General features: G+C 36.0%; 1 protein-coding gene across 1 annotated transcript; it reads left to right on the forward strand.

Moving 5' to 3' along the window:
- Nucleotides 1-9: 9 nt before the first annotated feature.
- On the forward strand, nucleotides 10-5,274 carry LOC105340132 (RNA-binding protein PNO1). Its single transcript, XM_011446034.4, has 7 exons — nucleotides 10-227; nucleotides 1,339-1,488; nucleotides 2,192-2,275; nucleotides 2,508-2,568; nucleotides 3,561-3,678; nucleotides 4,670-4,740; nucleotides 5,153-5,274. Exons 1-7 carry the CDS (start codon nucleotides 51-53, stop codon nucleotides 5,218-5,220), a joined length of 729 nt encoding a protein of 242 aa, XP_011444336.1. The 5' UTR covers nucleotides 10-50; the 3' UTR covers nucleotides 5,221-5,274.
- Nucleotides 5,275-20,615: the final 15,341 nt, after the last annotated feature.

Genomic DNA, 20,615 nt, shown 5'->3' on the forward strand with positions numbered 1-20,615 from the left:
TGTTTACTAATTATCTCCCTTTCTCGTTCTCTTACGCCACCACGTTAAAAATGGCAACACAAACAGTTGACGGGATGGAGCAAAATGCGGGCGATACAGAATTTAAAGTCGTCAAGTCAAGAAAAAGAAAACTAAAACCGGAGACAGATGTAACAGAGTCGTCAATGGACACAGCAGCTCCACCTAAAAAGCCACATTTTCCCCCGATAAGTGGTGACAAATTAACAGTAAGAATATTTCATTATTTTCTTAGTATTTTGATATCTTAAAAGTTGGCATAGCGAAATAATTGATGTCATGCCATAATATCATGCGTTTTGTTACAACTGGAAAGATTTATATGATTGAAGGTTTTTCAATACACTGATTTATGAATCTGATCCTGCTGATCTGTCCTCGTTATCAGGTTATAGCAGAGACGTACATTTTTATGCCTCTGGTACCGTTATAGTCTGTCTAAAGATATTTAATAAATTATGCAGCACATTTTCTTAAATTGTTCGATATTTATAAATACCTCAGAGTTCAAATGATTTCATTCGATAGTATGAAAAATCCCAAGATTTCTTTTAAAACGCTCCCTTTAACTTGCCAGGTTTCAGCACACGGCTAAAAATAAAAAGTTATAAAAGGATTTTGCATTGAAGTGAGATAAAAGTACCAGAATGATAACATTTAAAAAAAAAACTGTTTGAGGTACTCCGAGTAACCTCTGAATGGCAAAAAGATGTCAACATTTTCTATTATAAATCTACGTAAGAAATCTGTTTTCATTACCGTGAACTTTTTTGAGTGAAAAATGATAATTTGGGGTATTCATTTGGATTAAAATAAGATCTTTGATCTGCTCCGACAGATTATGTTGCTACACAAAGTAGGGACATCAAATTTTTCGGAGCTGATCAAAGATCTTATTTTAATCAGATTGGTGCAAATTAAGATATCTTGGATATTTTAGCTTTGTATTGAAACCTGACAAGCTAGAGGAGGGGGAGCAGGGGTTCACAAGAGAAATCTTGGGAATTTTTCATACTTATATTGAATGAACATAACTTGAACCCTGAGGCATTTTGAACCATTTTAAGAAGACCTTAGACTTTTAGTAGGATGTAACTACGGTAACTATTTCTTGTGTCAAAACAAGTTAAAATTGATGCTGCATAGTCTTTGCTCCAAAGTCAGACAAATCTTGTTGATAATTTGATTTCAAAGAGCCATGGCTGAGTGGCTAGCAATGAAATAGACAGATTTATGTCACATTGCTGTTTGACACAATTACACAAAGTCCAAGCTCTTGTTAAAATGGTTTTATGAATATCAAACATATTTTGTTACTAGGGAGGAAAGTCAGAGTTCAGGAAAATCCCAATACCTAGTCACAGATACACACCTTTAAAGGAAAATTGGATGAAGATATTTACACCTATAGTAGAAAAACTGCATTTACAGATCAGATTCAACCTTAAAACAAGAAATGTTGAGATCAAAGTAAGTACATGTATAAAGTATAGATCTATAAAAAATTGTGAATATGTAGATCCCATATTAAACAATATCCGCAGTATATGATATTTTTTTAGATCCCATATTAAACAATATCCACAGTATATGATATTTTTTTATTCTCCACGCAAAAAATTGCTAGGGTAATGTTTTTGACTGTCTAACAGTTTCTGTAAGTTTGTCTTTCCCGTTTCTTCAGTACTTGTCAGCACAACTCCTCTTAAAGCCCTGCACAGAATTTTTTTTAACTTTCTAGGTATTTAGGACACATTATGTATGTTCATTATTTTTCTGTCAAGTTCTGCCCCTTTGAACTTAGATTGAATATAGTAATCATCAGTTTGTCAGCTCAACACCTATTTAACCGTTGCATAAAATTTTGTACAGCTTTGTAGGTATTTAGGACACAGTGCATAGATGTGAATATTACCAGAAATTTGTGATTCCATTTTTTCTCTGGGAATTTATGCTGATTTATAGTTAAAATTTTGGCCAAATATTGAATACATTAATGAACAATTAATCAATACAACTTTCTAGGTATGTAGAACACAATTTGTAGATGATTCCATTTTTTTTCTGGGAATTTTGGCCATGAGTACCGGTATATTAAATGAATGATGAGGTGATTAAAAATATACATGTATGTTATAACAAATTAAGGGTATTAGTTTACTTCTCTTTTCAGACCTGTAAAGATACAAAAGACATCGGGTCATTACAGAAAGCTGCTGATTTTGTTAGAGCATTTACTCTTGGGTTTGAAGTTGATGTACGTATAGTGAGAGACAAATATCATCTTACTAGAAACTACATGTATATTACATTTAGTAACACAATATAGGTAATGTTCATAGATTTCACCAAGTGCATAATGATTACAGTTTAATTATTTTGTAGAAAATGGTTAAACATTGAATGTTAAAAAAACAAAACTCTTTCTACTCTCAAACTACTTCAATTTTTATTTTAAAATTTTTATTGAAAAATGCATTATCTTGTAGGATGGTTTAGCTCTGGTGAGGCTGGATGATCTGTTTTTGGAATCCTTTGATGTAACAGATGGTAAGTAACCGAAAGATATAACAATCTACTTTGTTATGCTCCGAAGAGGGGGTATACTGCAACTATTTTGCTGTTTTACCCTTGTGTGTCTGTCTGTCCGTCTGTCCGTCCGTAACAAAAATTTCTGTCACATTTATCTCAGCAACTATTTATCGCAGATGCTTGAAATTTTAACACAGTGTTTGTTAAGGCATGCAATATCATGGGATATATTTTTGTACCAATCGGACGTCAACTTCCTGTTAAATGACGACTTTGCTTATTTTTTAACCAAAATTTTCAAACAAATTTTCGTAAGAGATTTCTCAGCAACTATTTATTGCAGATGCTTGAAATTTTAACACAGTGTTTGTTAAGGCATGCCATATCGTGGGATATATTTTTGTACCAATCAGACGTCAACTTCCTGTTAAATGACGACTTTGCTTATTTTTTAGCCAAAATTTTCAAACAAATTTTCGTCAAAGATTTCTCAGCAACTGTTTATTGCAGATGCTTGAAATTTTAACACAATATTTGTATAGGCATGCCATATCGTGGTATATATTTTTGTACCAATCGGGTGTCAACTTCCTGTTAAATGACGACTTTGTTTATTTTTAGCCAACATTTTCAAACAAATTTTCGTCAAAGATTTCTCAGCAGCTATTTATCGGAGATGCTTGAAATTTTTACACAGTGTTTGTTTAGGCATGCTATATTGTGGGATATATTTCTGTACCAATCGGATGCCAGCTTTCTGTTAAATGTCGACTTTGCTTATTTTGCATATTCACATCAGAGCGGGGGTATCACTAGTGAGCATTGGCTCACAGATATCTTGTTTAAATTAATTTTGATTTCTTGGTAATAAAGTGCAAATAAAGGCCAAGTGTAATTCCAGTAAACTAACAGATAAAAATACAGAATGATTTTGATGTTTGGGTGTTCAGTCAATAATAAAAACTTTAATAATCTTAACTAAAATTAGAAGCCTATCTCTCTTTTACTAGTGAAACCATTGAAAGGTGACCATTTATCAAGAGCAATTGGAAGAATAGCGGGTAAAAATGGAAAAACAAAGTTTACGATAGAAAATGTCACCAAAACTAGGATTGTGCTGGCAGATTCGTAAGTACACATTTCATCGCCAACTATTTAATTGCCAACTGTGATTAAATTGGAAACGGATGAATATGTGGTGGCTCAATTTTTAACTGGGTTTTCCAACGGAAAAATCCGGTAATTAAAATGGTGAAAATGGCGGGCGGGCGGGCGGCTGCCAAAAGGGTACCCTCATTGTACGGATAACTCCTCCTACAGTTCTCAAGATAGGAAGTTGTTCTTTTGCAGATCAATTGTACATATATCAGAGGTGTGCATATTTATCGAAAAAATACCAGCTTTTGAACTTCGTCATTTTTTAACAAAATGTTGCATATAGGGTACCCTCATTGTACGGATAACTCCTCCTACAGTTCTCAAGATAGGAAGTTGTTCTTTTGCAGATCAATTGTACATATATCAGAGGTGTGCATATTGCTAAGGATTTTGATTTCCGATAATTTATGAAAAAAATACCAACTTTTGAACTTAGTCATTTTTTGGCAAAATATTGCATATAGGGTACCCTCATTGTACGGATAACTCCTTCTACAGTTCTCAAGATAGGAAGTTGTTCTTATGCAGATCAATTGTACATATATCAGAGGTGTGCATATTGCTAGGATTTTGATTTCCGATTATTTATGAAAAAAATACTAGCTTTTGAACTTAGTCATTTTTTGGCAAAATGTTGCATAAACATGTAAGGTACTCCATTTCACTGGATACGGGTTGACATGGATTATGGATACAGTTTACATAAAAGAAAACCCGGTTTGCTGTCACATTGACAGCTTTTCACTTGTCATGGATTTTATCACAGAAAAATTTACATCCTCAACACATTATGAAACACAGTCTTATGATTTTAATATATACAAATTACTACATATGCAAAAATATGACAATGGACTTGTGAAATATTGATACTCCAAGAAAATTGGCCCCTAAAATTTTAAATGATTTCACAGTAGTTATAACTTTAACAGACTTATGTATATGTCACTTTTATTTTTAGAAAAATTCACATACTGGGATCTTTTTCCAACATAAAGATTGCCAGGACGGCAATTTGTAATCTCATATTAGGTACGTATTACAACAACACTGTGTACTTTATGAGATAAACAGTAATTCACAATACGCAGACAGATTCTCAGTATCATCATCATTTTATTTAACCCCCCTCCCCCCAGTTTCAGTGAGTGTTTTGGTTTTGGGGCAACCCAGCAATACACATACTTGATCAAAAATCTCAAAATTAAGATTCAAACCAACAGTTACTAAACATTTTCAGCTCAACTTCATGTTACTCACTTAATATATAGAGAACATTTTTTTTTTTGACAGACATCAATCTTGATACATGTATACAGGTTCCTTTTATTAAGGAGTAGATACCCCTATTGATTTTTAGACTGTTAATAAATGTACAAGATTAAGATCAGCAGCAAACCTATTAGAACATTCTGTTAATTTTTGTAATCATTTCTCTTTGCAGGAAGTCCGCCATCAAAAGTGTACGGAAACATGAGGAGTGTGGCGTCCCGGTCCGCGGAGAGATTCTGATCGTTGTTGATGTTGTTTTATTACAAAAAATAAAAACTTTTGTGTTGCCAGCAATGTGTATATTTCTGTTGAATTTTCATTATCAGGTTTTTATACAAAAATCTATGATGTAGTCTTACTGTAAAATTTGATTCTGAAGTGGAATTCAAAATAATTCTGTATTTGGTACTTTCCACTTGATGTAAGTGACATATTCATTGAGAAAAATGGGCTGTAATAATTGGACTGAAGTTACTAAATTGTTAACCATTACATGTGCAGTTCTGATTTAAATTTTTAAATGTTTGAAAGATTGACATAAATTGAATCACCCTGAATGAAAATTTTTTAATATGATGAGCATACAGACAATGATTTGAGATCTTTAAAATGCGAATTGGAGTGTCAGAACTCAGCAATGAAAACTAAGTTTTAGTAAACCAACAAGAAGTCAGTGAGATTTAACAGCCACCCGAATACCGTATATCTATTTTTTTTTTTTGCGTGTCACAAAATATGTGAAAATGGAGAAAATATGTAACATTTTTAAGATTTGCATCAGTAATTTTTTGTGATTTAAAAAGTTTCTTATAGAAAATGATACTGGATATAATTTCTGCGTATTCTTGAAACTGGCGAAAATTAGACCATCGCGAAAATTACCGGATATACGGTATATGACAGACTGGCAATGAATCCATAGAATTGCATTTAATATACTTAAAGAAACATATTTGTGGGCATTACCTCATTAGTGTTCCTGCTTATAAAGAAGATTCATTTAGGATTGCAGATCTTATCACTTTATCAAATAAATATTGTATAATTTACAAAACATTATTATATTAATTAAAAATGGGATGGGTTGTTATGAAAACCCAAGAGGACTGGCCAGAGCACTTACGTTTGTCTTTAATAATGCATGGGAAGGGGGGGGGGGGCCAATGAGCAGTATTGGAGTTATTGCCTGACGTCGTGACGTCAGGCATATCTACACGATCTCCGAAACAGTGCAGACAATGGGACAAACAATATCATTAAATTTCACAAAAAAAATTAACCAATGCATGTTTAAGATGTCAGCATTTACATTCACAATTGATGAAAATGTTATATGTCATGTAATAACAACAGCGAGCAAGAGTTTTCAAGTAAAAGGAACGTTCACCATGCAGTGCTAATCCTGATTTAAAAATAGATCAGCATTTCACTATATTTTAACGGTGAAATAGGGAGAAGGTGTAATCACAACAAGTTGTAACCTATTGTCTATTACGGTATAATGTAAGTAATAATTGGTGTTGGATTATCATTATTACAAGAGAGTCATCAGTTTGGATTAAAATTGCTACGGTCCTGACCGGAAGAGTATTTCTCACGGGGACCCTAGCGGATAACGAACGATAACTCTGTTAGGTACATGTATGCAGTGTTATACAGACAATGTTTTATCAACGTGTCGATTTCAGTAGGAGAACTAATTTTAATCTTATCAGATATTTTAAGCATTATAGCTGCTAATTATTTTGTACATACATTTAAATAATGTTTGAAATTGTGTTTTATTTTAAATGAGCCGTTACCCTCGCTGCTTACGCGGTATTAATAATTTAAGCACCAACTGCCAGTTTTGACGTTTAACTGTATCAGGACTGCATAAACTATATCACTGCGATAATTGGTCACAATAATTGCTTCTTGTCTTTTTTATGATATAAATAATTGTCAGAAACACACTATTTAAACTGGTTTGCCATTTCATATTTTAGCACAATACACAATACACAAAAAACTTTAAATTTACGATACAAATGTGTTTAATTTTTGACTGACCTGTGATTTACAATGTACCTTATTTTGTACCTCACTCAGTCTGTAGAAACATTAATTTTATTACAGGCACCTCGATATTCATCAGACAATATTTACTGCAGATGTTGACGCTTCACTTGCTGCTGACTTTCTCTCAAACACGCTAATCGACGTCGGATTGTAAAATTAACGTGCAAATCGGGTCGCCATTTTAAATGTATATAAACTACATTTTACGATGTTTTCAAAGATTTTTAGTTCAGATTTTTTTTTACATATGCGTCTAATGGATTTCACGGCGTGTCAGCTCGTGTATCTCTAATTTGTAGCAAACGCTAGCTTTTTTGTGAGAAAAAACATGCGAATTTTCCATAAGATATAATAATTTTGCTAACTAAACAGTTTCTGTCGAATTCTTTCACAATGAACTGAATAACGCAATTCGATGAGCGAAGTACAAATATTGACTTTAATTCATATGCGTCCGTCCCTTCTAAATGTATTAGAGAATCTTCTCCTTGGTTTGGGGCCATTTTTTCACTAACAGATAACATTATTTACACTTGTACGTAAACATCGCCCCGTTTGTTCTCAAATAATTTTTAACTCGCGAGTACAACTCTATTATGAACTTTCTTCGACATTTGTTTCCAAGTGTTAGCATCATTTTAAATTGTAAAATTAACGTGCAAATCGGGTCGCCATTTTAAATGTATATAAACTACATTTTACGATGTTTTCAAAGATTTTTAGTTCAGATTTTTTTTTACATATGCGTCTAATGGATTTCACGGCGTGTCAGCTCGTGTATCTCTAATTTGTAGCAAACGCTAGCTTTTTTGTGAGAAAAAACATGCGAATTTTCCATAAGATATAATAATTTTGCTAACTAAACAGTTTCTGTCGAATTCTTTCACAATGAACTGAATAACGCAATTCGATGAGCGAAGTACAAATATTGACTTTAATTCATATGCGTCCGTCCCTTCTAAATGTATTAGAGAATCTTCTCCTTGGTTTGGGGCCATTTTTTCACTAACAGATAACATTATTTACACTTGTACGTAAACATCGCCCCGTTTGTTCTCAAATAATTTTTAACTCGCGAGTACAACTCTATTATGAACTTTCTTCGACATTTGTTTCCAAGTGTTAGCATCATTTTGTACACATGCATTTACAAATAGGTGGGCCTATATAAATGCGCCAGTTTGTTGCTACTCGCAATTGAAATACACACCGGTTAGAAAGTGTGATCACTTAATGCAATGCTACATCGGCCGTAGCGTATACATCCATGCTATATTAGCGATAAATAATGAAACATGCAGGCAAAAAAATTTGCTTCATAGATGACTGTAGAATTCTGCTTAGCTACAGAACTATAGCTTTCCGAAAATATTGCCGGGATTTGCGAACCCTAGATCTATTGTCTAGTACATGCAAAGAATAAAATCAAAGAAGATGAGAGAATAAGGCGTGTAAAATGCCCATTTGAGGAATGATTAGATACGGCAAAATTAAAATATCATTAAATCTGACACTTTCTAAAAAAATAATTAAAAACAATGTATATTTAACGTAACATCGGGTTGTAATCTTTAAATATTTTAAATACTTGCAATATATAGATTTAAACTGGCATATGAGTGTCAAAACCTCCTAATAGTGTAATTTTTATAACTTCAATGCATTTTCTTTCATAGAGTGGGTCTGAGCTCAATATTTTTTTTTACAGTTTAAATGTGGTTTAATGGATTTTAAACTGATTTTACTCAACAAAAATGTGGAGAGATGACCCACTACAGTTCAAATATGTCATTTTGTAGCTCAACAATTAAAAGTTTTAGAAATATAATACAGGTCCGTAATTTCGTGGTCATAGTCTCATATAGCATTTAAACAACTCGCTTTGTTGTGAATGAAATGGCTCAGTGGTTAGAGCACCAGCCATAAGGAAACTTTATAGAACTTGGGTTTTTAGGTTGTGGGTTCGATAGCACCAAAACTTTAAAGATTTTTTTTTTTTTCGAATTCCTGTGAATGTATAACTAATATCACATATTCAGGGTGGAGTCCGTTCGGTATATGGCTTAAAATAATTAAATGAGATTAAGCATATTCCGGGTTATAAAAATCCGCCTTAAAACAAAAGGGAATCAGCCTTAATCTTAGGTGGAATCCACCTTATGATAAATTGGAATCCGCCTTAATATAAGGTGGAATACGCAAGATTCCGCTCTAAAATAAGGTGAAATCCACCTAAATATAAGGATGTAAATAATTTATGAAATTGTGTTTTATTTTAAATGAGCCGTTACCCTGTCTGCTTACGCAGTATCGATAATTTATGCACCAACTGCTAGTTGTGACGTTAAACTCTGTATCAGGACTGCATAAACTATATCTCTGCGATAATTGGCTAAGAGATCTCTCAATAATCGCTTCTTGGTTTTTTTATGATGAAAACAATTGTCAGAAACACACACAATTTAAAAAGGTTTGCCATTTCATATTACATACTTGCTTCATCGATAAATTCATTCATTTTCAACGCATTGGTTTTAGTTGAGAAAGAATATTTATTTTTTTGTAGCTTTTCTGAAGAATTCACAAGAGATACTGATAATGAATATTAGATAAAATACATTTTATTGAACTTCAACCGATCAATGGCACACTTTCTTCTACAAGTGTTCATGTGTTCTTTTAACAAACAAAAAACTTGAAATTTACGATACAAATGTGTTTAATTTTGGACTATCCTGTGATTTGCCTAATTTTGTAACCCACTCAGTCTGTAGGAACATTAATATTATTACAGGCACCTCAATATTCATCAGACAATATTTACTACTGATGTTGACGCTTTACTTGCTGTTGACTTTCTCTCAAACACGCTAATCGATCGATCGACCTCGGATTGTAAAATTCACGTGCAAATCAAGTCGCCATTTTACATGTACATGTATAAACAAACAACAGTTTACGATGTTTCAAAGATTTTCAGTTCAGATTTTTTGTAAAATAAGGGATTAAAGACATGCTGTAAAACGTCTTATGGATTTCACGGCGTATCAGCTCGTGTATCTCTAATTTGCAGCAAACGCTAGCTTTTTTTGTGAGAAAACACAATCGGTTCATGTCATGCAATATTCCATATACATTTATGATACATTGTTAACGGTAATGTAAGATATAATAATTTTGTTCACTTAACATATTCTGACGAATTTTTAACACTAAACTGAAATAACGCAATTTGACGAGCGAAGTACAATCTGTGACTTTAATCCATCTGCTATTAGAGAACCTTTTCTTTGGTTTGGGGGGATTTTTTCGCAAACAGATAACATTTATTTCACATGTACGTAAATATCAACCCTTTTGTTCTCAAATAATTTTTAACTCGCGAGTACAACTCTATTATGAGCTTTCTTCGACATTTGTTTCCATTTACAAATAGGCGGGCCTATATAAATGCGCCAGTTTGTTGCGATTCGCAATCGAAATAAGTGTCATCACTCAACGAAATGCTACATCGGCCGTAGCGTATACATCCATGCTATATTTGCGATAAATAATGAAACATGAAGGTAAAAGATGACTGTATTATTCTGCTGAGCTACAGAACTATATCTTTCCGGAAATATTGCCGGGATTTGCGGACCGTAGATCTATTGTAAAGACTATAGTACATGCAAAGAATAAAATGAAATTTATATACACAGCTGTACGATCAGAAAAACAAGCGTTTAACTTGGATTTTTTTGTTTGATGTTTTTAAAAACTTATTTTGAATAATTAATCTATATTTCTTGTAAGTTTACTAGAAAAGTTTAATGTTGCAAGTAAATTATGCGTGTTAAAGTGTACTGAGAAGCGATAAAATATACATGTGACTTTCCCAAATTCATTCAATTAATTTGAATAAATCTATAGCTAAATACAATTAGACAAATGTAATTTAAAACGTTGATTAATGAAACTGCCGCGACTGAATATTAATTGTTTGATATTTTTTTCTCAAATTTTTATTCACTTTCGTTGTGAGGAAATGGAAATAATCCACTACAGTCGAAGATAAAATATTGATTGACTTTTCTGTTTCATGATGACGTGCATTCCAAAAGCAAAACCAGTTTTATCAAACAGGTTCTTGAAAACCATTCCGTTTTCTGTACACCTAAATTTATAACTGACTATGAGGACAAAAGCAAGTGTGATGATCCACAAGCAAGTGTGATGATGCAACTTGAGAGGAAATTGAGGGAAAATGCTGTCGAGAGGGAAAATAAACAACTACATGTATGCCCAAATAGTTAGTAAAAACCTGATAAGTATTTTATCATACTAAAGCTTTATTTGTTCTCGTTACTTTGAGAAATCTACAATATCTTTAAAGCACAAAAGTCCAATCCACACTTTTCAAAAGTTGTTCCCCTTTGCAGGGTCAACCCAAAGGTCAAAAGGGAAATAACCAAAATTCCCCTTCTTTATACAATCAAATAGTTTGGCGTACCGTGATTAAATCGCTTTGGATTTGATTTATTCATTCAATATGTGGTGGCAACCCACATATTTAATAAGTCATTCTGGGGCAATCAAAATACATTTGTGTAGTACATGTATTTAATATCAACTGCTATACATGTAGATACAAACATATAGATACAAGCATATAGATGCAAACTTCTATACTACAAAGGCTACTGATATAAATCTATGGATTTTCCCCAAAAGATGACGATAAAGAGACACAACATTTGTAAAATGTGGATTGTGAACACAACTACGACTTCCACAGAATTATCCATGTAAGTAACTCACGACCAGTTGTGCTAGTACATGTATGAGGCTATGAGGCGCTGGCTGTGGATTTTCGACAACAATAATTTACATACATGTAATATGCCACTTTCAAACGGCGCCACCGTCTAACAGTACTTTCAGTACTTTGATTATACAGCTGGAATGATTACTGGAGGAACTAAATCGCCGAAGCGGGGTGTGACCCGATTTTCGTTCAGCTGGGCGATTTCATTAATCTTGAAAAGGGGTCATAACTCGCGTGTCTTACTAAATTGAACAATTTACTTATCAGGTGTGTTTCTTAATTTGTTAGATTTCTTAAAAAACATCCGATCCAAAGTATAATATACATGTATGTAGCTGTTAAAAAAACCCATCTGACCCCCTCCCCATGGATCTTCTGCCAATGGATGAGTTCATTCGTTGCGTGAACGGTAATAGCAGGGTTTTGCGCCATAAGAGGTATAGAATAGGGTACTTTTTATATCCTATAACCAGGCACTATAACCAGGATGTGCGCATGCGTGAACCAACTTTCCATCGGGATCGGTAAACGATTGGGAGGAAATTCGAAAGCTATTTGAAGGAACTTCGAACTGATATATGTGCAATTTAAAAATGCGATTTTTGTATGAAAAATATGATCAGAAGTGATAAAAATTTTATGTACATTAGATTTTACACCAAAAAATTAAATAAATAATTGAGAGAACAATCAAAATCAATGTTACAGGAAAACAACAGGCACTTACCATCGGAGGGGGGGGGGGGGTGGAATGGGGGCAGGGACAGGGGGACGGGACTGCCCCCCTCCAGCACACGTTTTCTCGCAGCAAATATTTTTCTTGAATTTACTTATAAAAAAGTAAATTAACATACAGTTGCACCCCCCCCCCCACAATGTTTTTGGGACCATGTAAAATTTGAAATGAAAGAGAGGAAATAAACTGTGAAATTGAAGTTAAAGGTACACTTAGCCCCCTACCCCCATGGATTAGAATTTTCAATTATTTAAAAAGTATTTTTGAGTTGGGGTTTTTTTCAAGGCAAGATTGGATGAGTCTGCCCTCAACCCACTTTGCTACGATGCTACGTGCCTGAACAAAATATCATGGTTTCATTACATACATGTATGCTAGTATAAAGACTTTATGTAAACCAATATTATCTCGTGCATTGTTCCTTTCACCAGGTTCTACAAACACCTTAGTCCAAAATAAATAAAAAAATCCAAGACTAGGAGGGGAAGAAAGGAGAAATTTATTTTCTTTTTTTTTTCTCAGGAGCTATTTTGTTGGGGGGGGGGGGGTTGGGGTGAACAGGTCACTGACCCCTTGTAGATCTACCTATGACCTACCACCAGGGTCTGTATACACATAACCAGGGTCAGTATACCCATCACCATGGTCTCCAGGGTCAGAGTACGTATCACCAGAGTCTGTGTGCCCATCACCAGAGTCTGTACACCCATAACCAGGGTCAGTATACCCATCACCAGGGTCTTCATACCTATCACCAGGGTCAGAGTACGTATCACCAGAGTTTGTGTGCCCATCACCATTGTCTGTTTACCCATAACCAGGGCCAGTTTACCCATCACCAGGGTCTCCATACCTATCACCAGGGTCAGAGTACGTATCACCAGAATCTGTGTGCCCATCACCAGAGTCTGTACACCCATAACCAGGGCCAGTATGCCCATCACCAGGGTCTCCATACCTATCACCAGGGTCAGAGTACGTCTCACCAGAATCTGTGTACCCATCACCAGAGTCTGTACACCAATAACAAGGGTCAGTATACCCATCACCAGGGTCTCCATACCTATCACCAGGGTCAGAGTACGTATCACCAGAATCTGTGTGCCCATCACCAGAGTCTGTACACCCATAACCAGGGTCAGTTCACCCATCACCAGGGTCTCCATACCTATCACCAGGGTCAGAGTACGTATCACCAGAGTTTGTGTGCCCATCACCAGGGTCTGTATACTCATAATCAATGCCAGTATACCCATCACCAGGGTCTCCATACCTATCACCAGGGTCAGAGTACGTATCACCAGAGTCTGTGTGCCCATCACCAGAGTCTGTACACCCATAACCAGGGCCAGTATACCCATCACCAGGGTCTCCATACCTATCACCAGGGTCAGAGTACGTATCACCAGAATCAGCGTGTCCATCACCAGAGTCTGTACACCCATAACCAGGGCCAGTATACCCATCACCAGGGTCTCAATACCTATCACCAGGGTCAGAGTACGTATCACCAGAGTCTGTGTGCCTGTTACATTTACGATGCTGTTTTAATTTGTTTTCTATTTTTAGTTATCCTGTACTGGACCTCTTATTCTATAACCCTTTCTGGTACCCCTCGATACCTGTATATACCCACCTGAGTTTAGGTTTTTGGCTCTCTTTGGACCGGGTAAAATCACCTGCACGTTCTTCCTGATATTATCAGTTTCGTTAGTTCAATAGTCTAATTTTATTATACAGACACGGCTTCTGAGGCGAGTAAACCATTTTACTTATTCAATTCTCTTTCTATTTGTTTATTAAATGGTCCTGGGATAACTTTGTTGTTTCAATGTGTTTTATTTGTAATTTGTATTGTTTGAATGTCCCTTTCGTAAGTTATTCGTTTGTTATGTTCGTTATATAGTTCATTACTAGTATTTCTTTAGTTATCTATTGTCGTGAGTAGAGTATATTCATAGGGCTGCCGTAATTTGAGTAGTAATGTGTATGTCGTGTTTAGTGACTCTAACAGTGTAATTGGCAAGTAAATGTCGTTACAGTATTTTAAGTTACGTGTAAAGTAATTTGGTTTAGTATTATGTATCGTGAAATGCAAGTAAATGTAATGCAGCGCTGCCACGTGTACCACGTTGTCTCACTGTTATGTACGGTGGGTCATGTGGGTCATTACTTGTATGGAACTTTATGTGTATGTGTAACTTAATGTGTATGTTCTGTGTACGCAGGTCCCGAATATCGAACACTGAGTAGTGTTGTGTACAGGAATGGAGTGACCTGTGAAGTTCAGTGTACCAGTGTCCTGACGACGACTATCAGTCCATGAATTTGTTTGAAATTTCGTGTAATATAAATTGTGAAAACGTTACTTTTGGTGTTTTATTTTATAAATTCTGGGGGTGTTTTGAAGCCTGTCGGCCAGCCCGCAACAAATGGTGTCAGAAGTGGGATTCAAATCCAGTCGACAGAGACAAACCTCCACTTCAACATGATAACGACAGTTTTGGCGCAGACCACCTCAATGCACGGATCAATCTTCATTGGATCATCGAGTGGTCCGTTGTACCAACAGATTTGTTAAAGACCCTCATCGACTTCATGGGATTCAGGAAAGTCAGCACCCTGTGACCAGAACATTATCTCAAAGTGTATCATTCTACCAGCGATGATGAAATTCGATGTTTTGAGGGAAATGCATCTAGACGGATCATCCAGTCGAGTTTGAAATCCATCCATTGACCAGGCGGAAGGACAGTTTCTTGTTTTCGTTTTGAGCATAACATTAACATTTGAAATTTGAATTTCTTGATCTACTGATAAAATTGATCAAAATTATATTTATTTGTTTATTGTGTGATTTAGAATTTTTTTTTATTTTGGACAAAATTCTTTGTTGTTATTTTTTAAAAACTTTTTGTATGTACTAATATTTGTTTTTGAAATTTTTGTAGGAAAGTGTTTGACAGAGTTATTCGGGACCTAGAGGTCAGCTGTTGACACTGAAATTACGTCGTAGATACATCACCTCAGTAAGTTGTGTGTCTGTAAGTTGTTAACGTTTTCACATCACGTTTGAAATATAATATATATCGTGTATTGGTGTCCTATCAAACTCAGGTGTGTATCGACAGGTATGTTGGAAGTTTCCATTTTTTCAGTTGTCACATAGTGTGTTGTCTGTATGAGTTATTGTCGCTTGAGTTTTCATCATGTCACAATCTTTAAAATCGATCATTGATTATGGAGCGTCATTGGGTTACAAGGAGGAAACTCTTAGAGACTTTGTTAAGCTCCAACAAGAAATAGAACGTGAAGAGCGGAAGGCGGAAAGAGAACGAGTAAAGGAGGAGCTAGATTTTAAGAGATTGATGGAAAAACATGACAAAGAACTACAGATACAGCAAATCACTCATCAGCAGCAAATGGAGATGATGCACGAGAAAGAAAAGTTAAAAGCTGCAGGTGTTGATGAGGTGAGTGTCAAGTTTAAGGGACCAAAGATCCCGGCTTTTGAAGATGGCAAAGATGAAATGGATAGTTACTTACGTAGATTTGAGAGATATGCAGAATTACAGCAGTGGCCAAAAACGTCGTGGGCTATGAGTCTAAGTGCACTTTTGAAAGGTAGGGCATTAGATGTTTATGCATTGTTAACCAAAGAGGATGCTTTAGATTATGATAAGTTGAAGTTAGCTCTCCTACAGCGTTATGAACTTACAGAAGATGGCTTTAAACGAAAGTTTAGATCAGCTAAGCCTGACGTTGGCGAAACTTTTGTTCAGTATTCTGTCAGAATGAGTAGTTATTTGCAGAGATGGTTGAAAATGGCACACATAGCAGAAACTTATGAAGCATTGTTTGATTTAGTTTTACGTGATCAGTTTCTTAATGTTTGTAATAGAGATCTAATTCTGTTTTTGAAAGAGAGAACGCCAAAGAGTATTCATGACATGGCACAGTTGGCAGATCAGTATCGGGAAGCAAGAATGACCAATGCGGCAAACTTAATCAAGATTCAAGGCCAGGGATTTCAATCTTCAACATTAAGCGTTCCTGGAAACTCTAAAGACAATCCAGGTGAGAATAGACATCAAAACACAAACAAACCTTTTGTTCCAAAATCAGACAGACGTTGTTACAAATGCAACCGAGTGGGTCATATTGCTTCGGAGTGCAGACCAAAACCAAAGGTTGGCATGGTTACTACCCAGGAATCACCGGACACACAGGAAACTTCACCAGTAGAGGCTGAATTTCCAGCGCAGGTATCTTTTGTAAATACAATACCTACAGACACTGGTACTAATACATTTGTACTCGATTCTCCGACAACAGTGTCTCCATCATGCTATCTTCAGCAGCAGCACAATATGCCATTGTCAGCAGGATATGTTGAGGGTAAGCCCGTTACAGTACTGCGAGACACAGGATGCAGTGGCATAGTTGTACGGACAAGTAAGATTGACAAGCAAAATGTGATTAAAAACAAGTTTCAAACATGCATTTTGGCAGACGGTTCATCTTTTAGAGTACCTGTTGCTTCTATTTTCATTGACACGCCCTATATTACAGGTACATTTGAAGCATGGTGTATGGAGAAGCCAGTTTACGACCTCATCATTGGTAATGTGGAGAAAGTGAGACCACCTGGAAATCCAGATCCGAAATGGTCAGAGGCTCATGCTGTTGAAACCCGAAGACAAGCCAAAGCAAAACTCAAACCTTATCATCAGCTCAGAGTTCCGGAAATTTTAAAAGAGAACATCACTCCAGAGGATATCAAAACGGAACAGCAAACTGATGACTCTTTGCAGAGAATTCGTCAATGGGCGGATTCAAGTCAAGTAGTAGACCAGCGAACAGCGAAAATACGATGGTTTGTACAGAATGGATTTTTATACCGCGAATACCAGGCCAAAACCGAAACAAGTAAGACTTTTACTCAACTAGTTGTTCCAAAGAAATTCAGAGAAATTGTTACGAAGTTGGCTCATGAGTCTATTATGTCTGGACATCTAGCTACATCTCGCACAACATCAAGAATACTTTCAGAATTCTATTGGCCGGGAATACAATCTGACGTCAAAAGATTTTGCCGTTCTTGTGACATATGCCAAAGAACCATTCAAAAGGGTAAGGTTTCAAAGTACCCGCTTCAGAAAATGCCACTTATTGATGTTCCATTCAAGAGAGTTGCTGTGGACATCGTGGGGCCTATTCATCCCGTCACTGATAAAGGAAACAGGTATATATTAACTTTGGTCGATTTTGCAACTAGATACCCAGAAGCCATACCAATGCCTTCTATTGAAACAGAAAGGGTTGCAGAGGCGCTCATAGACATTTTCTCAAGGGTTGGAGTTCCAGTGGAAATGTTGAGTGACATGGGTTCACAGTTTACATCATCCATTATGCTTTCATTGAATCAACTAACTACCACTCCTTACCACCCTATGACTAACGGAATGGTCGAAAGGTTCAACGGCACCCTCAAGCAAATGTTAAAACGTATGTGTGCTGATCGTCCACGTGATTGGGATAAGTATATCAATCCAGTATTGTTTGCTTACAGAGAAGTTCCACAAGAATCTTTACGTTTTTCACCTTTAGATCTTGTTTACGGTAGACATGTAAGAGGACCGATGGGGATATTGAAAGAACTATGGACCAAGGAAATAGAAGACCCCCAGGTGAAGTCTACTTACCAGTACGTCTTGGATTTAAGAGAGAGGCTTGAAACAACTGCAGAGTTGGCGAGAGAAAACTTAGAAAAGGCGTCTCAAAGACAGGCAAAGTTCTTCAACAAATCAACGAGAGTAAGGAATATGAAGGTAGGAGACAAAGTTTTAGTTTTGCTGCCCACAGACTCCAATAAGTTGTTGATGCAGTGGAAAGGTCCGTTCAGTGTAACGAAGAAGATCAACAAAGTAGATTACCAGATCGACATGAAAGGTAAATTGAAAACGTTTCATGTAAATATGTTGAAAAAGTATATTGACAGGAATGCTGATTCAGAAAAAAGGAGTCAAGACGATGAAGCTATAGTCAGCTCTGCTGTGATTGACTGCCCTGAAGATGAAGACGTCGAAGAATATGGATTACCGAGTGTCGGGGACAAGGAGGAGTTATCAAGTGTGGACATCAACCAAGAGCTGAGCCCTCAAGATAGGCAGAAGGTAACTTCTCTTTTGAACCAGTTTGATGATGTGTTATCTGACGATCCAGGATACACGCATTTGATTGAACATGATATTAAAACAAACTCAAATCAACCTATCAGAGTAAAAGCATATGCAGTTCCATTTTCAATGAGAGCCACAGTAGATAGGGAAGTTGAGAAAATGCTAGATCTGAACGTGATCGAACCGTCAGATAGTCCCTACAGCTCGCCAGTAGTGCTCGTGAAGAAAAAAGATGATTCTTACCGATTTTGTGTGGACTTTAGAGCTTTAAATTCATGTTCTCAATTTGATGCAGAACCAATGCCTAATGCAGATGACATTTTCATAAAATTTGCTAATTATAAGGTATTCTCTAGAATAGACCTATCCAAGGGATATTGGCAGGTTCCACTGACAACATCGTCTAAACCCAAAACGGCATTTCAGACTTCCAGAGGACTCTTCCAATTCCGGGTCATGCCGTTTGGATTGGTGACAGCTCCAGCGACGTTTTCCAGATTGATGCGTAAGTTGTTGTATGGAATGACAAATATTGACAATTTCATTGATGACATCATTATTTTTACAACAGACGTGGATCAGCATATAGCAGTACTTCGTGAGCTCCTCACACGATTGAGAAACGCAAACCTGACAGCAAAACCAGGAAAATGTGCAATAGGGTACAAGAGCATAGAATGTCTAGGCCACATCGTAGGTGAGAACAAATTGCAACCACACCCAGACAAGGTAACGGCAATCCAAGAAGCGGTGGCACCAAGCACAAAACGTCAATTAAGATCTTTTCTTGGACTTCTCAGTTTTTACAGGAAGTTTATTCCAAACTTTTCATCAATTGCGTTACCCCTTACAGATTTAACAAAGAAAGGATCGCCAAACAAGCTGGTTTGGAATCAGCCTCAGGAGAAATCTTTTCAATCATTGAAATCCATGCTTTTACAATCACCTATTCTCAAACTTCCAGATTTATCAAAGCAGTTCATTCTTCAGACGGATGCTTCTGAGAGAGGAATTGGTGCAGTCCTGATGCAGTTTGACGATGAAAGCGGATTGAAACTTCCGGTAGCATATGCCAGCAGGAAACTGAAGGATAGTGAATGCAGGTATTCCACGATCGAGAAGGAATGCTTAGCAATTGTTTGGGCGGTCAACAAATTTCAACTGTATCTCTATGGTCGTGAATTTCTAATTGAAACCGATCATCAGTCGTTGATGTATTTGAATAGGGCTAAGGTGATCAACGCCAGAATCATGAGATGGGCACTTGGTCTTCAATCATATAGATACCGAGTCATTGCAATTAGAGGCAAGGATAATCAGGGTGCAGATTATCTCAGTAGACAATGAATGTGTGTTATCTTGTGTACATATAAACTGTTGGTTTTAAGTGTTCGTAAATGTATGTTCGGAAGTATAAGTATACTTCTTGTAAAGGGGGAGGTATTGTTACATTTACGATGCTGTTTTAATTTGTTTTCTATTTTTAGTTATCCTGTACTGGACCTCTTATTCTATAACCCTTTCTGGTACCCCTCGATACCTGTATATACCCACCTGAGTTTAGGTTTTTGGCTCTCTTTGGACCGGGTAAAATCACCTGCACGTTCTTCCTGATATTATCAGTTTCGTTAGTTCAATAGTCTAATTTTATTATACAGACACGGCTTCTGAGGCGAGTAAACCATTTTACTTATTCAATTCTCTTTCTATTTGTTTATTAAATGGTCCTGGGATAACTTTGTTGTTTCAATGTGTTTTATTTGTAATTTGTATTGTTTGAATGTCCCTTTCGTAAGTTATTCGTTTGTTATGTTCGTTATATAGTTCATTACTAGTATTTCTTTAGTTA

This window comes from Magallana gigas, chromosome 6, assembly GCF_963853765.1.
Source record: "Magallana gigas chromosome 6, xbMagGiga1.1, whole genome shotgun sequence".
In the NCBI taxonomy this organism is placed as follows: Eukaryota; Metazoa; Mollusca; class Bivalvia; order Ostreida; family Ostreidae; genus Magallana; species Magallana gigas.